Source organism: Pithys albifrons, chromosome 1, assembly GCF_047495875.1.
Source record: "Pithys albifrons albifrons isolate INPA30051 chromosome 1, PitAlb_v1, whole genome shotgun sequence".
Lineage (NCBI taxonomy): Eukaryota > Metazoa > Chordata > Aves > Passeriformes > Thamnophilidae > Pithys > Pithys albifrons.
This window is the reverse complement of record NC_092458.1, coordinates 26,733,582-26,753,167: the sequence shown is the minus strand read 5'-3', so window position 1 is coordinate 26,753,167 and position 19,586 is coordinate 26,733,582. Positions and strand designations below refer to the sequence as shown.

The 19,586-nt window shown below is 43.7% G+C and overlaps 1 protein-coding gene across 4 annotated transcripts; it reads right to left on the bottom strand.

Moving 5' to 3' along the window:
- Positions 1–506: 506 nt before the first annotated feature.
- On the bottom strand, positions 507–12,797 carry LOC139678874 (regucalcin). 4 transcript variants are annotated; one of them, XM_071570109.1, is made up of 7 exons: positions 12,638–12,797; positions 12,151–12,360; positions 7,947–8,129; positions 6,466–6,681; positions 4,870–5,001; positions 1,569–1,723; positions 507–847 (listed from the first exon to the last, which is right to left on the bottom strand). In XM_071570109.1, the coding sequence occupies exons 2-7, from the start codon at positions 12,311–12,313 to the stop codon at positions 797–799; spliced, it is 900 nt and encodes a 299-aa protein (XP_071426210.1). In that variant the 5' UTR covers positions 12,314–12,360; positions 12,638–12,797; the 3' UTR covers positions 507–796. The 4 variants fall into 4 exon arrangements, with proteins under 4 accessions (XP_071426210.1, XP_071426227.1, XP_071426219.1 ...); XM_071570126.1 differs by having other exon boundaries at positions 12,151–12,357; XM_071570118.1 differs by lacking the exon at positions 12,638–12,797 and adding an exon at positions 12,533–12,630 and having other exon boundaries at positions 12,151–12,357.
- Positions 12,798–19,586: the final 6,789 nt, after the last annotated feature.

Genomic DNA, 19,586 nt, shown 5'->3' with positions numbered 1-19,586 from the left:
CCATTTAGGCATATGGGTCTGCCTTGCCCCTCTGTGTGCTCTGGGGGAGTTTGGTTCACGAGGAGGTATGTGCAGGGGGAGTTTTGTGCACAAATGGCTGAGAATGCCCAATGTTCTCCTGTCACCATGGATCTCCCCAGAACAGTCTGAGATCTTCAAAAGAAGAACAAAGCTATGGTTCTTGACCCCAAGTGTGGGTTTATATGTAACAAAATGATCAATATAGTGACATATACTGGGGAGAGATGGTGATCGGTTCTGGCCAGAGTTAATTTAAGTACAACCACAGCTGAGGGGTCTAAGAAAGCTGCAGATGCACAGTGATACATATTAATGCTTCAGTTGTTGAGAACATCATGGGTAGTAGTGGACAGTTAAAGCAGTGGTAAGACTACCAAAGGGCATTTTATGAGGCACTTAAAAATTATGTAAAAGAGACAGTACAAGTACTTTATTCAAAAACTAATATAGCATGAGTTGCAAATGAGATGGAAGAACAAGCAATAAAAAGATATTAAAACATTATTTAATCATAGAATAGAATTACAATAGTAGCTTATTAGAATGAGAATCTTTTTAGCACAAAAGTGCCATAATATATTTAAAGTGAGTTTAAAGGGAGAAAAAAGATCAGTTTTAAAATATTCTTGTATTTCTGTAGTTTTTCATCCTTTCCTGATGAAATATTATAATGGTGTTTTGGTTTCAAAGCAAAAGATGCTGAACACAAGAGTAAGACCTTCAGACTTGTCTTGCTTATATTAGTCCTCTCTGATACATCCTGAAGAGTGTGTATTCAACCTGCAAATGGATATGGCGGGACTCCTTTTACCCCCAGTCCAGTTATCTATTAAAACACAGAAAAAAAAAACATTAGAGCAATAATTCACAATTTTCAGACACTTGCTTTCCTTGACAACTAGACAGGCTTTAATTTAAAGAAGGACTGTGTACTCCTACTTTATTTTGCACACATCAGCTCATCACATCCAGGAATGTCAACACATGCTCTTTCTCTAAGCTCAGTAATCACAGGTCAGAGTCCATTCCCCAAAGGCCTCTTCTCTAAGATACTACTAAGCCTTAATTCTGCAGTTCACAATGTAACCTTCAGTATACACACACAAAGAAGAGAAGGACTTTAAAACAAATCCCAAGGTAGCAATTTTTTAAAGAGATAATTTAGTTATAATTAACTAGAAAGTAAATAAAAGCAGATGTTTTATCTGTCATTGATTAAGACACGTAAGTATTTATCCTTTCTTTCCACAGTAAATAGAAAATGCAAACAGTGTTGGGAGAGGGATAAAGAGGTGATGACATAGAAAATTAACAATATCAGCATTGTTACAAAGTTTCAACCCAGAAGTATTGTCAAATCTCTAAATGCATTTAACTATCTCATACTGCAACAGGAACTAAAAATACAAACAGTAGCTTAGCGTATATGACCAATGTCCTAAAAACCATCCTTTTCCTGCTTCCCACCATTGCAACTGGTTTGCTACCTGAAAAATGCAGGAGTGAAAAAATTACATCCTAAAATGGCAGGAAGAAGTATCATTCACCTTGAAAATCCCTCCAGCCTGTGGTTGCTGTGAAAGGCGCTCTTTATCCATCCCATAACTGGCAGAAGTCACATACATTTCTGAATAATCCCTTCCTCCAAAACAGCAGGAAGTTGTATTGTCAACTGGAAGTTTCACAGTCTGGAGTCTTTTTCCTGAAGGAAAAGATGTATGATGATTCCTATTTGTCTACTTACAACAACAAATTTAAACAAATTATTGCAAATAACCATTGTGGAGCCAGGTGTTCCAGGGAAGTGGGAACCAGGGCAGGGGGAGGTCCCATGCTGACTTTCAGCCATATTGATGAGTACAACAACAGGGGGAGACTAGATTTCTGGGAACCATGTTGTTGACGATGTATCATTTGACAAGTTTCAGTTGCATTTACCACAAAGAAATCCCACCGCAATCCCAGCTTGTCCTCTGGTTAAATGCTAACATCCACAGCACAGATGCATATCTGAGCTCATCATCTAGGCTGCCTATGCAGTCAATGGAAATGGGATAAAACTCCTCTCTAAAACAGGTCACATGAATCACACCCTAGACCTGCTGACTTTTCTACTTTTAACTACAAAGGCAGCCTGGAGCGAGCAGACCTCATGCAGCATTGCAGAGGCGTACCTCCTGCTACACCTCTAGTGCCTGCGGTCAAGGGAGATTAATTCCTAGAAGTTTTTCCTGAAATTTCAATAGCCTTTCCAATCAAGCTTGCATAAAATAGGGATCATGGGACACGTCTGAAGTTTATAAAAAGCTAGTGCTACCATAAATAATATTACTCATTTATTACACCAACAAATAGCTACTGTCTTAGTGACAGTAGTAGTAGCAAACAGATTGCCTCCAGCCCTAACCAGAAGGCTGTTGAGACACCTTACAGCAGACTTTCCTAAAATTCCTGCCGATCTTGATGCTTATTCCCATCATGTCTATTTTATTTACCTACCGTTGAATTTCTCTTTCTAGAAATACACTAGAGCACATGAATCTCTTTATAAAGCATGAAATTTCTCTGCTCCCCCAGCTGCATGTATAAAGGGCTTGGTCCCCTTACAGTAACTAACTTTACTGTTGTGTTGAAATAGTAACTTTGATGCTGGGAACTCCAGAAATTTGCTGACCCCAAGTTTGTGAGAAAATGGGTGGGAAGAGCATTCAAAGGGAAAAAACATGGACTGTAGAAGAGGTATGAACCCCAAAGACAAGAAGAGAGACCCTGATGCTACTGCAGAGTCTTGCCAACACACAGGTTAGACATCCCTTCTGAGCCTTTTGCAAAGGCAGTGGGTTCAGCCATCACAGTCTTTGCCTGTAGGATATCCCAAATCTAAAGGCAGCAGCCACGTATGCTGAAGAAGCCTAGACCTGAAAAGCCGCTTCACCGTAAACCTCATGATTTTCAGTTGGGAAAGACGCCAAACAAACAAGTTTCCTCATGCCATCCCCCTAAAAATGCAGTCAAGGCTTTATCATCACTGAAACTTGAAAATCCTTCACGTGTTTTAGATGAGCTCTTTATCAGTGGATGTATCTGCAACTGGCTGACAGCCCTTCAAGCCACACTTAATAGCTCTTGTGCATTCAGAGAGGCTTTCACAGAGTTCTCTTCATACCTGTCTTGGGTATCTCTCTAAATAATTACAGTTCATTCAGAATTCAGCAAATTTCAGATTTAAAATATCACTTTAAAATGATAGCATGAGAGGGCAGGTAAGCATGAACTATCCACAATGAAGGTGGCTCTTTTTGACATGGACAATAGACCTGTAAAACTTTGTATTACTGTTCCCTGCAGGTGCTATGAATTTTACATGGGTGAGGGAAGAGAGAACGGGTTCACCAAAGAGAAATTCACTGGCACCTATCAACATCATCCTATCTCATCCAGCTGTGAGCATAGTTAGAGACTGGGAGTGCATTAGGGGATGTACTCTGCTGTCAATATTCTTAGTATCCCTATGCATCTGCTTACGGCTACTATCACCTCTAGTTTTCCCATAAGAAAACACCTCCAAAAGGGAGAAGAAAAAGAGATGAAAAAAGGAAGAAGGTGAAGGCCAGCAAGTAAAGACAGAAATAGTGAACCAGAGAGGAGATAAGTCCCCTGCTCCAGGATGGTATTGAGAGGGCTGGTGGATGACACAGAAAAGTGCTCTGCCCACCAAAAGGAAAGGATGCAGGACCAGAAACAGGTCCCAGAACTGCTGGCATCTCCCAGCTGAAGCTTGCTTTTCCTAGGGCTGGGGTGCAGACTCTGCAGGACAGAAGTTAAGCAGGTAGGCAAGACCCTGGATGGGTAGAGATCAAAAGATGAGGGGGACAGTGACTCAAGTGAAAGCTTCCAGTAGCCAGAAGCGAGGCTGCAGCCTGACCTGCCTGGCGCACGTGTGCCAGTGCCTCTGTGCACTGCAGAGGCAGAATGCACCAAGGGACACTGGCATCCCTCAGCCTGTAGCCCCACAAAACACCAAGTCTTCTACAAGACTCCAGAGGCAGCCCAGTGCAGTTGCTCCTCCGCTGCATTACACAAACTTGTGCTGTCTGGGATTTGTCAAAAACACACTCCTGTTCTCACCCACTGGCCCCTTGCAGGCAATGTGGTTGTTTCCCTTAAGTGCTTTACATGTGCCTTTTACCCACAGAAAATCATCCCGGGGAACACCACTAAACTTCAAATGAGAGTAGGAATGAAATACAGGCTCAGACAATGGGCACACCCAAAATGTTACTGTGCAAATGACAAAATGCTGTGGAATTCATTAAATATTTTTAATTATTTAAATTGGAAAATTTATTGTGTAAATTATTTTCAACAATAAAAAAGATGTTGCTGGCATCAGTGTCATGTAGGAATTGTATTAAACTCAGTAGTCTGCCCAAAATAATACAATATGTTGCAGAAACAAGGCTCAAAAATTGCTTTAGTCATCTTTGCTATTTCATGGCTCACTCATTTACATCATTTAACAATAAGATAAACACTGGTTTTAGATTTGGAGGATGTAAGAGGATTCTAACGCAAACAACTCACAAGTATAATGATGATCTCGTTAGCAACTCTATCTTTTCCAACACAACAGATACCGGGAGCAAAGGAGATTGATTTGTAAAGGTAATTTTTGAGAGCAGGGACATGAAATTGTTTAAAATAATAGTAATGAAAAAATAGTGTTTTAAAAAGAGCAGATATATAATTTCTGTGAGGGGAAGAAAAAACATCTCTCATTCCTTGCTTTAATTTATTTATTTTTTTCTTTACACAAAAAATTCCAGTCCACTCTTTGCAAGGGCTTACCTGTCTCAGGGTCAAGACGAATCACTCTCCCACCAGCATAACAAGCTACCCAGAGTTTGCCTTCTGTATCAATGCACATCCCATCAGGAATGCTCTCTTCTTTTTCCAGTTTGTATATACTCCTACGGTTGCCTGAAGGGTAGAAAAACCACACAACTGAGCGAGATAGCTGTTAAAATTTTTATCAGTCACAACCCAGCAAGTTATTTATACTATTATTTTCAAAAGCTGTGCTGAAGCCCTGAGTTTTTTTCATATGAAAGAAATAGATCGTGTCTGCTGCTCTGTTTGTTTCCCGAGACAGTTGTTTCTCAGCATGAAAGCCTGTGGATCAGTTTCTATCTGTGGAAAGTATAATCCTTTTTTCTGGCATTATTTGCTAGTGCACCACTCATGTTCCCGACTTTCTCTTCCCTACAATATTAAATAACTGAATAAATTAATGTTATATGTATTCATTAAATTAATTACTTGTACTAAAAGCAGTTTGGATGTTGCTCCAACTGGAGACTTTCAAACAGATTGCTGCAACATGCCAATAATCACTATTCCAACACAAAACTGACCTTCAGATCTATAAACTGAGAGTTTATATAAACACAGAGTTAGGAAAAGCACCATTTTCAAAGGCATAGTATCAACCTAAAACCAAACAAATCTATCTGAACTTTTATCCATTGTTAGTAAAGAAAATTAAATCCAAGTTTCCAACATTGTTTATTTTATGCTCTGACAACTTCAATGTTTCTCACATGCAGCAATATTTTTAATGAATTTCCTTTTTGCTCCTGGGGATTGTCAGATTGCCACAGAAAGACAGTGAGCAAGTGCGAGTGAGAGGAAAACACTCTATTTCCTAAAGAAAAATTCAGCTGTAAGGCATAGCAGAGAGGCACTGGGACAAGATCCTACACTCAAAATTACTTTAAATGCATAGCCTTAAAATTAAACATCAAATTGACTGGGTTCTTTAAAGCAAAATACTGTAGTCCATGTACTCCAAAGCAAATTATTAGTCCAAGTAACTGGAATTTTTCTTTTGCCCAAGCTTGTAGAAGCCCTTAAGGCATTGTTTTGTTTTAAATAAACGAAGGAAGTTTTGAATTACTGCTTTCCCACTGTTGCCTAGTTCTTTCTGCAGAAGCTTCATTTAAAAGATTATATTTTAAAAAACAAAAGACAGTGAAAAGTGAAAAAATATCTAGAGAAGCTGGCAGAGGTTTTCTGTTACTTTGCCAATGCTCTCAGTAGCAAGAAACACACAGCCACAGAAACACAGACAAATGAGAAACACTTTGCCCTTTTTACACTGCAAGATCAGATATGCCTTGTGTTTAGTAACAGTAGTACAGATCACTACTCAACTGCCACACAATTTAAATAGTTTGTAGTATTACCAACAGACCCTGTCTAGTTTGAGCCAAGAGCCTACACAGGCGCAGATGGGTGTTAATATGGCTTCTGTTGTTTTGCTCTAAAGAGGTTTCTGAAGAAGCACTCCCAAAGCTCTCATCATCTCTGCATAATAACCACAACAGGAACAAACATCACAATCTTTAGGTACAAACACTTATTTTAGAATACAACCATTCATACCAATTTTTCCAGTTTGGAGGTCATAATCAAAGGCATCCACCGAATAGGACAAGCTGTCGATGTAAAAGAAGGTTTTGTGATCTAGCGACCAGTCCAGCCCATTGGAAATGTCCACCTGATCAAAGTGCTTCACCACTGAGCAGTCAGAGAAGAGAGTGTACAAAGAGCCCTGGTGTCTTTCCAGCACGGCAGGCTGAGTCTCCTCAGCCATTGTACCTGTGCAGAGGCAAAGGGGAGAAAGTAGGTTCAGAGTGAATGGACTCTTCAGGTTTGGTGGCAATGTTGATAATCATACTGCCAATGTAGAAGGCAGCAGTGCAGGGAGCTTCTCAAATTTGAGGAAGAAGCTGAGTTAAAAGCAAAAGAAAGGTAGATTTCCAAAGTGCTTGCTTTTAGCAGAAGATGGCAGAACACCGTCTTTGGTTTTTGTTGAACTGTGGCAGAAATAGTGTGCGGCATGATTCCTGCAGAATGTTTTATTCAGTCATTCATATATTAAGAAAGGTGTGGCCAGCATTTAACTTCCCACAAATCTTAACGCAGAGCTGAGAAAATGGAAAAAAATTACCTCCTTCCTCAATGAGTCTTACACTTGAAGCCTCTTCAAAAGCAAATCTCATCTTTGCAACATGAAGCTGGCAGCTGAGACTGGCTCAAGAGGCTGTGTAAGTGCAAGCTAAGATAAGCTTGGGGACTCAACTACACAGCAGATGCACAAAATGGTGTTTTAAAACACAAGAGGAGAGGATCACAAACAGCTGAGGCAGGAGAGCACCTCTGGAGATCATGCAGGATCACTCCCTGCTCAGAGCAGAGTCAGACACACAGGTTCCTCAGGCCAGTGTTGGGTCTTGAAGATCTCCATGGGTGAAAACCCCACAGCCCCTCTGGACAACCTCTTCCACTCTTTGATTATCCTCAGTAAAAATTCTGTTAGATTCATAAAGTTTGCTGAATTTCAGTTTGTACCCACTCCCTCTGGTCCCTTCAGTGGGCACCACTGAGCAGAGCCCAGCTCCATCTTTTCTACTCTCCCACGACCACCCTAAATTGGGTACTTACACACAGGTAAGATCCCCCTGAGGCTTCTCGTCTCCAGGATAAACAATCACACAGTCTTTATAAACACAATCTTTAAATTCTGATTTATGAAGAACAAAACACACAATATAATAACTTTCTCATTGGAAAAGTATCTTCTATTGGCACCCTGCCAGTATTCAAAACAAGGACCCACCAGGGAGGAGGTAAAATCTTAAACTAGGCAGGCTCTAAATAGTGGGCCTTTTTTTAAAATAACAGTCCTGATTAGGTGGTGCCCAGGTGATACAAACAGATTTGCAAATGGGATTAAACTCTGAAGAAAAAGAAAATTCCCACCATTTCACTATGAAGGAAAACTAGCTGCATCTACAGCTGACCACTGCACCTTATCACCAAAAGTAACAAACACCAGGGCAAAGGAACCGCCATCATCATACCTGCAAAATACCTCCCTGCAGGATCCACCTTCCCATCATTGAATCGGTTATTTGGTTTATCCTTGTCCACTTCAGTAATGGTGGTTACCAGCTCCTCCTTCCATTTCAAACCAGCAAACCTGTTTCCCAGTGTGATGACATAATCCCCAGATTTCCGGAGAGCCACGGAGCTCACAGGAGCATCTAGAAACAGGGTGAAATGGAAAAGAGGTATGTGTTATGGAGAGACATTTCTGCCCACTTTAGACAGGCAAACTCAACTAAGTGAAATCACAGGCAAGAGAAACAACTTAGTTTTCTACCAACCAACAAAGTCCAAATACATAGAAATGGATAAGGTTATGTGAAGAGAGGGTACTTAGAGCACACAGTAAGTTGCTATGAAGAAAATCACAATTTATTTGGACATATAAACTCAGGGAACTTGAGTATTACCACTGCTCCCAGGAGCTATAATCATTACCTGTGGCAATGCATTCTCAATACATGGCTTGGAGGATGTCATGCCAGAAATGGATGGATGAAGAAAATACGCCAGCCACTGAGAATGCTTTAACAACTGATGTTTTTTAATGTGGTTTAAATGTACTAAATGTAAAAAATGCATAGTCACTGCTTGTCCTTCCCATAAACCCCTGCCAGGCCAGGGGGCTGGGAAAAGGACAGTGACCTCATATTTCCTGTCACCCCCTCCCACTGAATGTAAATCTCCTTACTCCTATTGGCACAAATCCAGACTTCCCTCTTGTCCCTTATTGGTGAATTTGTATCTCTCCAAAGTCCATATAAACCTGTACCCCTGATTAAACTTCCTCTTTGTTCTTGCCTTCGCTGGTGGTCCCTGTGTGTCCTTTCTGGGGGCTCTCAGAGACCACATGGTCAGGGTAAGCAGAGAGCACACACTTCTCCTAGGTTAATGGACTGATAATCCAGGACCAGCAAAAGTTCCATATTATTGCAGATTCCTTCAGCACACAGCATAACGAGGCTACAAGAAACCAACCCTCATAATTACCAGTACCTGGTTCTGCTAGGTACTTTAAAAATAATTTTAAAAAGCATAAAAAGGGGCCAGGGTATTTTACGACAGGTTACTGTGTATGTTCCCTCCTCCCCAGGGGGAAAAAACAATTGCCACAAGAGCTCTGGAGCAACTGTGTTTGTTTAGCATGGCTTCTGCATAAACCCCTACACTGATGGAGGCAAGAGTATTTCTGCACTGGGACAGGTGACACTGGGCAGGAGAGCCACCTTCTGCACCAACAGTCTGCTATGCAGTTCATACATGTCTCCAAGCAGCACCAAAAACAGAACAAGGAGTGGCAGAGCTTCCCAAGAAGTAAAGCAAAACAGAAAACTAATATATACTTCACGGTTAGTTTACACTTACTTGAGCTATTATGCATAAAACCTCAATTGCAGGTTATTAAAAAGGAATTAGTAAAAAAGCCCAGTGAGCGTGAAAATAGCATTTCTGTAAAAGCTCACGATCAGATGCAATATAAGGAATAATAACTTTAGGCAGGGCAATAAAGTCTAGCATAATATTTCATATATATGGGACTAATCACCAACTTTCTAATTTAAAAAATAAAACATTTCTTGTATTTATAGCTTTGCAGGGGTATAATTAGGTAATAGTTTCACAAATACTTATAACCACCACCAGCCACCACTGTTGCTAAGAGGAACTGGTTCTTTCTAGCTGTTTGCTCATGGCTCAGGATGCCCTTTCCCAATGGAGTGCTGGCAGCGGTACCACCATGCCAGAAATCTGAGTGCTGTTTGCTGCCAGCATTTGAGATGCACACCTGATTGCAAGCTCAACTCCAGCAGCTCCTTCTCCTAGGGGCACGTAACTGCACTGCTGAGGCTGCTGGTGGTCTGGGCTCACAGTGGGCAAGTGGGTGCCACATTTTCTTCCCGTGCCAGCACAGAGGTCAGCAGAGTCCCCTCAGCCATGTGTGGCACTTGCCACATGTAGTAATTTTGCTGCTCTTCAGACTGCCAATAACCACACCATACAAGTGCTTTCCTGTCTGTACCAGCAGCAGAGGCTTTGCTATTTTAACATGGGAACACAACTCTTCCATTTGCTCTCCCAGGAAAACACCTGGGGCCATGGCCTGCAGAAGCCCTTCAACCTGGGCAGCCTGCAGGGCCTTCTTCCCACTCAGAGTACAGCAACCTCCAAGCACAGTAGTCCATGTACCCCTGCCTGGCTGCCCCTGGAGGTGTTGGCCCCCATGGGCGCTCCTACACAAGAACAGCCCCATAAAGTTCCTGACAAAGCACCGCAGAGCAAAGGGGTATATACCAGGACACAGACACCTGTTCACTGCACAAATACAGTGCAAGTGTCTCGGCCCTTGCAGCCAACTCAGTCCACTTTGGCCCTGCAGGGCTTTGTTAAAGCAGCATCCATAGGAACTGATTTATTTGCAGCACCATTTTATGCCAAAAAGGAAACTGACCATAAGGTCTGCCCTCCAGGCACAGTTGCATGTTGCAGTGATTTCCCTGCGGAGGTAAAAAGGGCACGTGAAGAGAAGTTGTTGCTAAGCGTGGGGTTGTTGTAATTCTCTGTACACTTTAGTAATGAGTAATTTCTCTCTTAGTTTCCACTTTGGAAACCCACTACTTTAATCATATGGTATTCTTTGGCTGGCTGTTTGTTGGTTTTTGGGGTTTTTTAGCCATGGTATTTCCAAAGCCACAGCTATTAATTGTAACTATTTTGTTACTAAAGAGACAAAAAAAAAAACCACAAACAAAAACCAAAAAACCAACCAAACAACAAAAAAAAGGGAGCTACTTCAGCTTCTATCCCTTCCAAATCTCCAGAGGCCACATGTAAAAGACTACACCTTTGAGAGTAGGTCAAGTTGGGAGGTAAGGCAGGGAGAAACACACTTTCTCAACTAAGCGAAGAGGAAATAAGCTTGGGAAGCAACATTTCCCAAATTAGTACCAGGCCTTCTCTCATCTTAAAAATGCTAACTACAGTAATCTGAAAGGCAGATAAGCCCAGATCAATCTCTTGGGAATAATGTGAGCAGCTTATGAGTAGGCAAAATTGATTTTCACCAAGTGTTATTGAACATGAGAAAAATAATAAATTGCACTCAAACCACTTAAGGAGCTGTCCTCAGACAGACAAATATTTACATGATCACATCCAGCAGTAAATCTGCAACTCTGTGAGGGTTAGCACATCTCTTCCTTTCTGGAATAAATACTTAAACTATTGAGACTCTAGCTGGCGACACTGTTACCTGGAAAAATATCAACTTCTTAAATCACTATTGGAAATCTTTATGCAGCACGTAAAATGTTGTAAGCATTGCTCATTCAAATCAGCACAAACCTATCACAGAAAACAACGCAGAACTTTACTGGGAGACAAAGCAGAACAAAAGAGAGCAAGTTGTGGACACCCTATAGGAAAAAGATGTAGCTCAAACATAACCCAGTAGCACAAAATCATTGTTTTAAGGAAACAATCAAATCCAAAAGAATAGAACAAAATTCTTCCTTTTAGCTCTGAGAACATGGGGGCTAATTCCACCAAAGAAATGTTCAGTGAGACTTTTGTGTTTCCAGGTTTATATACTTAGTTACAACTGATAACGCCACACCAAAGAAAGACATTTAGGGTGACTTTTAACAGAACTAATGGGCTGGTCTTATCTCTGCAGCCCTATATTTCCTTTTAACTAAACAATGTTGCGGCTTCAAGCCTCAGCCTAGACAAGTTTTCTGATTTATTTATTGGAGTTTAGCCTTTAATCCAAAAAATGGTTTTGGTTTATTTCTTAAAGTTCAGCTTACAGTTACAGGGTTAAATTCCTCTTGGTCTAAAGCTATGCATGGTTAAGATCACTGACAAACTAAGGTACAAGCTAAAATAAAAAAATTAATATAAAATACAAAGTTAGTGCAGTTTGATTAAAAATTAGTAAAGACTATTATTTTATGAAAAAGTGGATAAATCCTTTTTCTTAAGGGGTCCCTGTATCATCATGGAGAAAGTTTCCCAGGAGTAGGTCTGGCCTGTGTCTGGTGACTGTGCAAAGCCCCAGTGCCCTCTCGGCCCAAGAAAGCCAGGCTGTAGGGAAAGGCCGCCGGGAGATGAGCACATGGAGCTGCCGCGGGACACAGCGCCGAGCGAGAACACACACGGAGTGTTCCAGCGGCTCCTTACCCACGGGGATGGCCTGGGCTTGCCTAGTGACGGGGCTCCAGCGGCACACCTTCCTGCCCGTGATGTCCACGAACAGCAGCGCCTCTTCCTTCTCGTCCCATACGGGCGACTCCCCGACCCCGCAGCGCTCGCTGACCACGCACTCGATCCGGACGGACGACATATCTGCGACGGGGATCGTCTCTGACCTCCTGTTCCAACCACGGCCTGCTGGGAGGGAAAATGACACAAAAAAAAGAACAAAAAAAAAGAAAAAAAGAAGCGGGGGGGAGGTAATAAAGGAGAAGCAAGAATTAGATCGGGAGGGAAAGGCCACGCCGCCCCGCCCCCGCACGCCCGGCTGTGCCGAGTGTGCCGCGGGAACACACGTGTGTGCACCCACCTCAGCAGCTGCCTGTGGGTACGGCAGCGAAGAGCAACGATACTGAATAATAATAACGAATAACAACAATAAAAGGTGCACCCACGCGCACGCCGCCGGCCCTACCTATTTCCAGCTCTTTATAGCGGGGAGGAGGGAGACGGGAGCGGCCGCACCGTGATACCCCCTCCAGGGGGGCTGTGCTGTCCTGCCCGTGGGGAGGGCTGTACTTCCCGGAGAAGAGGGCGAAGGCCGCGCCGTTCGGGAGCTCCTCTCCAAGCAGTGCTGTGAGCCCAGCGCGGGGAGCGGGAGCGGCGGCTGCCCGAGCAGCAGCACCTCGGCATCCCCTCCAAGAGATGCAGGGAGGAAAAAGAGGGAGAACAGGTTTCCCTTCGTTGTGGCAAAATTTCTCGGCTCCCTAAAAGGCTACTTCCCAAAAGGCTTGGTTTCTGTCTGCCTTCTTGCTGTGGTTGAGGTGTTCACAGAGCCTCGGCCCCGACTTCCAGCGCGAGGGATCCTTATCCGCACTCCTGCAGCATTCCCCTGGTTATCCAGAAAACCTGGGCCTTCAGCGTGCCATGCCCTCTTTTGCTGCCTGTGCTGTAAAGCCCCAAAGGCACGAGGCAAAGAGCTGGCATCAAAATTTCCAGATGCAGTCCTTTGTTGGCCCTGCTTGTCTCTGTGCCATGGCCACTACAACCCCCAGGCCTCAAATACAGCAAAGGTGCTTTTTAAATCCCAGCTCTCCTCTTCAGCACCCTATGACATATTGCATTTTGACTTGGAGTTGGTCATCCTTGTAGGGATCAGTGACATCAACGGACTTCAGTCTCACTCACTGCTCCATGTCTTGTGTGTCTCCTCCTGGCAACTCAGGGTGCACCAGGCAGGCAGAGGCTGGCTCACTGCCCCATCCCCACAAACAAGAATTAACTGAGCTGCTCCAATATTCATCTCTCCCCGCTCCAGGCTATTGTTTGGAGCTGGCACAGGTAGCAGCCTCGTTTGTTATTCAAGGGTCATTGCACAGCAGGCGTCACAGAGATCCACCACTGTCTTTGGGCAGGTAGCCACCCGCACAGCTCCAGTTACAGATTTTATCTGTTCCTTAACATACACACTCATCTTGGCAATTATTTTCTGTCAAAGGTTTTCACACAGTTGCCTTTATTCATAAAGCACGTGCTCATGGCCCAGGTCTCATTTGGTCACATTTTTTCTTCTAGGGGTATATTTGCAAAATTCATGAGCTATGTGAACTTACCAACACGTTTCATGTAGGCTTCTCTCAATGGACTACTAATGTGATATTTATTAGCTTCTTGTTGTTTTAGCTGAGCAGTTAGACTTATTTTACAGGCATCCATAGCATTTACTTCACTGCTTAGCACTGATTTTCTCTTTCCGTCCCTACTGCTGTGTCATACAACAAACAAGAGGATTTAATCTCAAATCTGAGTCAAGTAAATTATTAGCAACTGCTAACATAGAAAAACATCCAGGAAAAAAGCACATCTCCCCTTCTTTCATACATTTTACAACAAGCAAAGAAGATCCAGAGGCTTAAAAAATGTAAGGAAGAATTCATTAAGTACAGGGAAGCACAGTTATCGGCTCTTACAAGGCTTAGCCATGTCGGCTGCTCTGCCATTGTCCTCGCACAGTATGAGGCCGTTTGGGATAGGCAGCCAGTGCAACAGCTTCCTGAGTCCAGCAGCAGCAGGAGACAGGAGAACCCGCACCCCACCTCACCACTCTCTCTGCTCCTTGCTCACTTAGGCACTTGTCAGCATGGTTTGGAGGCATCAAAACAAGCTGTGTGTTGTCATACACTTGGGAGGAAATTACCAGCGTTACAACACAAACTCTGTGCCTCGTATTTTGAGTTTGCATCTGTAGTTACACAGAACAGCATTCCTGCTTTGTCTTCTCTGTAATGGCTAATCCAGGCTTGCTGAAAGGTAGAAGCAGGGAGGAATCCATGGGGGATGCCTTCACAGAGAGCATCAGTTGAGAGCTCTTCTACTATACAAAGTTCACTGTGGGAAAGAAGAGCACAGAAAAGATGGATGACAAAGATTGTGCTACCTTGAGCCTTCCCCACTGGGAATTTCCCACTGTTGCATCGCAGTCACAATGTGTGCCTCTGTGGCCTCCAAATCTGACAGGGAGCACACACAGCACCTCTGTGGCTTCTAAAGGAAGTGGTTATTAGGTCAGCATTTATCCCACATGGTAGGACACACTGTACACTTACTCCTCCTGCTTTGCAGGAAACAGGGAAGTGGAATCTTAACATCCACAGCCATGAAGAACAGAAAGAGTAGACCTGTGATGCAGGAGACCCTCTCCCAGCCTGCAGGTTCCCTGAGCCTGCCAGAAGCCATTATACCCTTCTTGCCAGTCAGGAAATGCTCAGCAGTTCTGGAGAACTGCCCAGTGTGCCACAGAGCTGTCAAAATCCCCCCACTCTTAAGAAACTGTAGGTGAGAAGACATGCTGGATTATTTCATGGACTGTAAAGACATCAGGTTTTGCTTATGCTCATTCCTGGAAAGTCACAATTCTTCTTCTCTCCTTTTATGAGCCTGATCCTGCCATTTCTTCATCTTTGGAATATTCTCTTTTCTTTCACCTTTAGTCTTTCTGTTTTACTACTGTTAGTCCTCCTCCCTGCTGGAAGGTGAGAGGGCTGTAGGCCTTACCCATGTGTGGTAGGAAGTGCAAATGCCACATATCAGATGTCTGTATCTTAACAGCTGCCTCTGAACAGGGAGTCTGTTAGGCCTTCTCTTCAGATGAGCAAGGTGCAACTGAGAGCAGGGACCGTGCAGTCAGGACAGTGGAGCTCAAAGAGCCACTACCTCAGTACAAGCCTGCTAAATCCTGCTGTTAAATCCATTTGGGCACGTGGGAATTCACCACAAGCAGATATTACTGCATTTGGCGGGAGGACAGATGGATGGATAAGCCAAACCAAAAAACACCAAGCGAGAGCAGAGGTACAAACATAAAATCGGTCACTGCAATCAGTTGGCTGAAAAGGCAGAGTTGGCACTGCCATGCACTTGTTTGCAGCCAAGTATAGTTCTTGGAATTGACTTGTATGTCCAGATCAAGGTTTTATTTGTTAGCAAGCAACAAGTAGGTCCAGGAGTGATCAAACTGCTGAGAAGTCTCAACTGTTTACTAGTTAGGATGATCACAGTTGTGCATTTAAACACTCATACAGTTCAAGCATTTGCCGAAGTACTCCCTTTTCCTGTTTGCAAATGCCACCCGGGAAGAAGGTGGCAGCAGCAAACTTGTGCCCATTGACTAATTTAGATGTCTAACACTTCCTGCTGTCACATAAGTTAATGCAATCTCAAATAGGGAATCCTAAGAGGAATTGCACCAAATTACCATGAAGTTGTATTGAAGTATTTAGCCTTCAATGTCCAGTTTCTCTCACAGAACTGGCAACAGTACCCTGTACTTATTACAGTTCATTATGCAGATTTCTTTCAGCATAATTTCTTACGTACTGGCCAGAAGCCCATGAAAAACCACCTCTGATTTATGAACACAGTGCTATAAATAAACATGTGACCCTTCCCAGTGCAGCCAGTCTGTCAAATGTTTCATGGACACCCTCACACATGCACCTCCAAATTGTCACAGAAGCACTCGCAGGTGCCAGGTCCTGCCACCTTAAGCTGCCTCACAAAGCTCAGACCTCCCAGCCTGTGCCACTGTACCGGGGAGCAGTGGGGCAACAGGCTGCTTCAGAAAGCTATTCTTCAGTGGAGCACAGCCAAGGCATTTTTCATTAATGCCTTACTTCTCTGCTCTCTGTACCCCACGTGACCTGGATTTGCATTCTGCTTGCCTCGGGATAAAAAAAAAGAGCATTGATAAGTGCTACCGCAGCTGCAAAATTACAGAGGCCACGTAAGGGAGCCAGGACTTCAGGGAAAGGCAACATCTTTCAACCAAGTAGCTGATTTAGCAACAATGCTTTCAGTGTTTGTGGCTTACAGGCATGCAAGCTGTCCTAGCCCAAATCAGAAATAAATTTCAAATTAACTGCAGGTTTAAGGTGACTGCTCAGAGCTTAATTTAGCATGTTCAACCAGACAATTTGAGGAAAGTCTGGTTTATGTATTAGCCGTTTGTAACAAGTGTATAATATCTTGCATCACCTGGCTTATCCAGCTTTTAGGCCTCTGCGCTTCCTTAAGCCCGGAGAGATGTCTGGCTTCTTCTAGAACGAATAATCAGGAAAATGTCCCTACTCCATTTTAGAGGAGACAACAGAACAATAGCTGAGCCATCAGTTTTAAGGAGGGGAAAGTACTCTAGTCGGGCTCCATTCAATTAGATGCAAATGGAACCTAAAATGCCAGTGACAGGGCTTCCCAAACTACTCGGCACTAGGCTTTTGAGATAAGGAACTACAAAGGAATGCAATCAGACACGGTGGTTTCAGGTGAAGTGGGTGGGCTAGTTTAGGAATGTTTTTCCCCCTCAGATGACTCAATCCCTCACTAGGCCTGCACTTCCAAAGGTATAACCAGACCCATTTTCCCAAATGGCATATATAACACCTTTTCTTTTTATAGTAATACTCCAGTGGACTCCTTGCAGTTGCTGAGACCATAGAAAACAAGAGTGGCATTATCTTGAGAGTGGCGAGACACTGAAATAGGTTGCCCAAAGAAGTTGTGGATACCCCATTCCCAGAAGTATTCAGGGCCAGGTTGGTTGGGGCTTTGAGCAACCTGGTCTTGTAGAAGGTGTCCCTGGCCATGGTCGGAGGATTGGGACTAGATGGTCCTTAAGGCCCCTTCCTACTCAAACCATTCTGTGACGATTTCTGTAATATCTTGATATCTGTGTCACAGGTTTAAGACCTTTCGGATGACCAGATTTCCTGATGGCATCTTCCTTTGTATGTTGTTGCTGTGCTAGGTTTTAAATTCTTCCTTAGAATACTGGCCCCCCAATTTGGCCAGCAGAGCAACTCTGGAACTGTTAGGGAAGTCCGTCAAAATACAACTTGTGTCCTGCCTTGCCCAGTGCTCTTCCCTGATTGAGGCAGCGGGTGGGGCAGCACCTGGGGAAAACCAACAGAAACCAGAAAAAAACGTCTTCAGGATGGTTAAGCCAAAAGAAACCATAAAGGTGTCATTATGGAGCCTACCCAGAGATTTAAAACAATGTATCAGATAAAGCAGCCTAGGCGAGGCAGATACCCAGCCTCAGAGCTGCTGAGAAAGCAATGGGATGGCAGGGAGGGTCTGCCCAGCCTGAAACAAAAGAAGAGTCCCAGAAAAAGGGCAGGGCAAGGTGGATCCAGGAGGTTATCCCAGACAAAAGAAGCCTACTGGAAAAAGATTATGTGGAAACTGTACACACAGAGGCAGGGAAACTCATGAGCAAATACAGGAGGAGGCTGCTTCTCCTTACACAGACTTACCCAAGTTATCTGCAGAGGGGTTAACTGAGGAACAGAAATAGCCATGCATGTCTGCTGTTTTCAAACAACTTACCAATTGCTATGTAACATTTTCTTTCAGAAAGCTGTGCTTGCAGTCACTTTTAATCCTCTTCTTTCATATCCCAACAGATGTGCTGACTTGGTTAGGAGCAGAGCCCGGCAGCAGTTATCCCAGGATCATCTCTGCAACAGGGATATAGAATTGCAGCCCAGAGGGGCCAACAGCCTGTTCAGCCATGAAGTCGGGGTAAAGGATGGTTCTGAGGCAGCAATAGCAGGGCATCTCTCACAAAACCAGAACCCAGAAGTCTGTGAGTCTTCACTTCTTCCTAAAGAAGCCGCACTGAGGCACTCCATTGTTTTCAATCTCTGCCCTTCCCCGGTATTCTTCCCTCACATGCCAAGCTCTCAGGTTGTGCAAGCAGCTTCCTTTTGTTCCTTAATTCGCATCAAAAGCATGTTTTCCTAATAGATGTGTCAATTCCCTGCAGTGCTAAACCTTTACAAGCACTGGGATCATCAAAATTCCCAAAGATCAAAATGAGTGGTTTCGTTGGATTATCTTTGCAGCTCACAGAGGCAGGCTTTGAATACTTGGTAACGCTCAGTCCCTCCCAGGTACTAGATACACATCGTGCGTCCACAGCACAGTCTGTACATCCAGGCCTAGTCGTCAGAGGTGCCACATCAAAACCAGGTGGATGTTTCAGGCTTACATTTAATATCCAAACATTTGTAGTTTCTCCTTCTATGTTTTGAGATGCATGGTGCAAAGAAAACATTCTCCAAATTACACACACAAGTTGTAACTGAGAAGCATTTCTCTTAGGACAGAAATATAAATGCAGAAACGATGTGCTGGGAATCACCACAGAGCCGCTGTTAGTGCTTGGCCCAAGTTACCATCAACAAGTAACCACACTTAGTTATTTGAAAAGAATTTACACACTAACAGCAGCTGTTTTCAAAATAACGGGGATACCAATTTCCTTCCTTGGCCCTGTCTTTCCCACATCCCAGCCTCAACCAGACTGTATTTGCAAAGGGAATTAGAAGCTGCCAGTCAGAAAGTTAAAAAAGGGAAGTCTGTTGCTGGAATCTTTTTGAAGAATGCCTTTAGGGAAGAAGAAATTCTGGTCCTGAAAAACAGCTGCCAGTCTAAGACTTATTGCTTCTTCCTAGCGCTGGTTTTTCTTCTCTTGTCTGCATCTTTATTGCCTTTCCCCCTTATCTCCTGTTTGCTTTTCAGCTGAGGGATCTGAGCTCCATTTCACCCAACCCATCTCCAGCTCCAGTCCCAGACTGCCTAGGGGCACCTGCTCCATCACTCCTGCTGTACACCAGGCACAAGCATGTTCAGCTGCTCAGCTTTCAACTCACTCTGTTGCTGCCAGACCCATTCCAGGCAGGAGGGTCACTGCTGCCTGCAACACCTGGATTGCAAACCCCCATCTCTCTTGGACACTGCCAGTTGCACAGCTGGTCAGAGCAGCAGGGATGCTATCAGATCAGCTATGCAGCAGCTACATCTGCTCCTTTCTCTCCACCTTCCTTTTCCTCTTGCCTTCTTCCCTGCCCTAGCACAGGGAGCAG

Bases quoted from the DNA above. Each gene is read 5' to 3' on its own strand.
- LOC139678874 (XM_071570109.1), bottom strand. From the start codon at position 12,313: ATGTCGTCCGTCCGGATCGAGTGCGTGGTCAGCGAGCGCTGCGGGGTC. The intron at 6,682-7,946 runs GTATGATGATGG...GCCTCTGCACAG, and splicing joins TGCAGGGAGGTATTTTGCAG to GTACAATGGCTGAGGAGACT. The intron at 848-1,568 runs GTGAATGATACT...GTGTTTTAATAG, and splicing joins AGGCTGGAGGGATTTTCAAG to ATAACTGGACTGGGGGTAAA.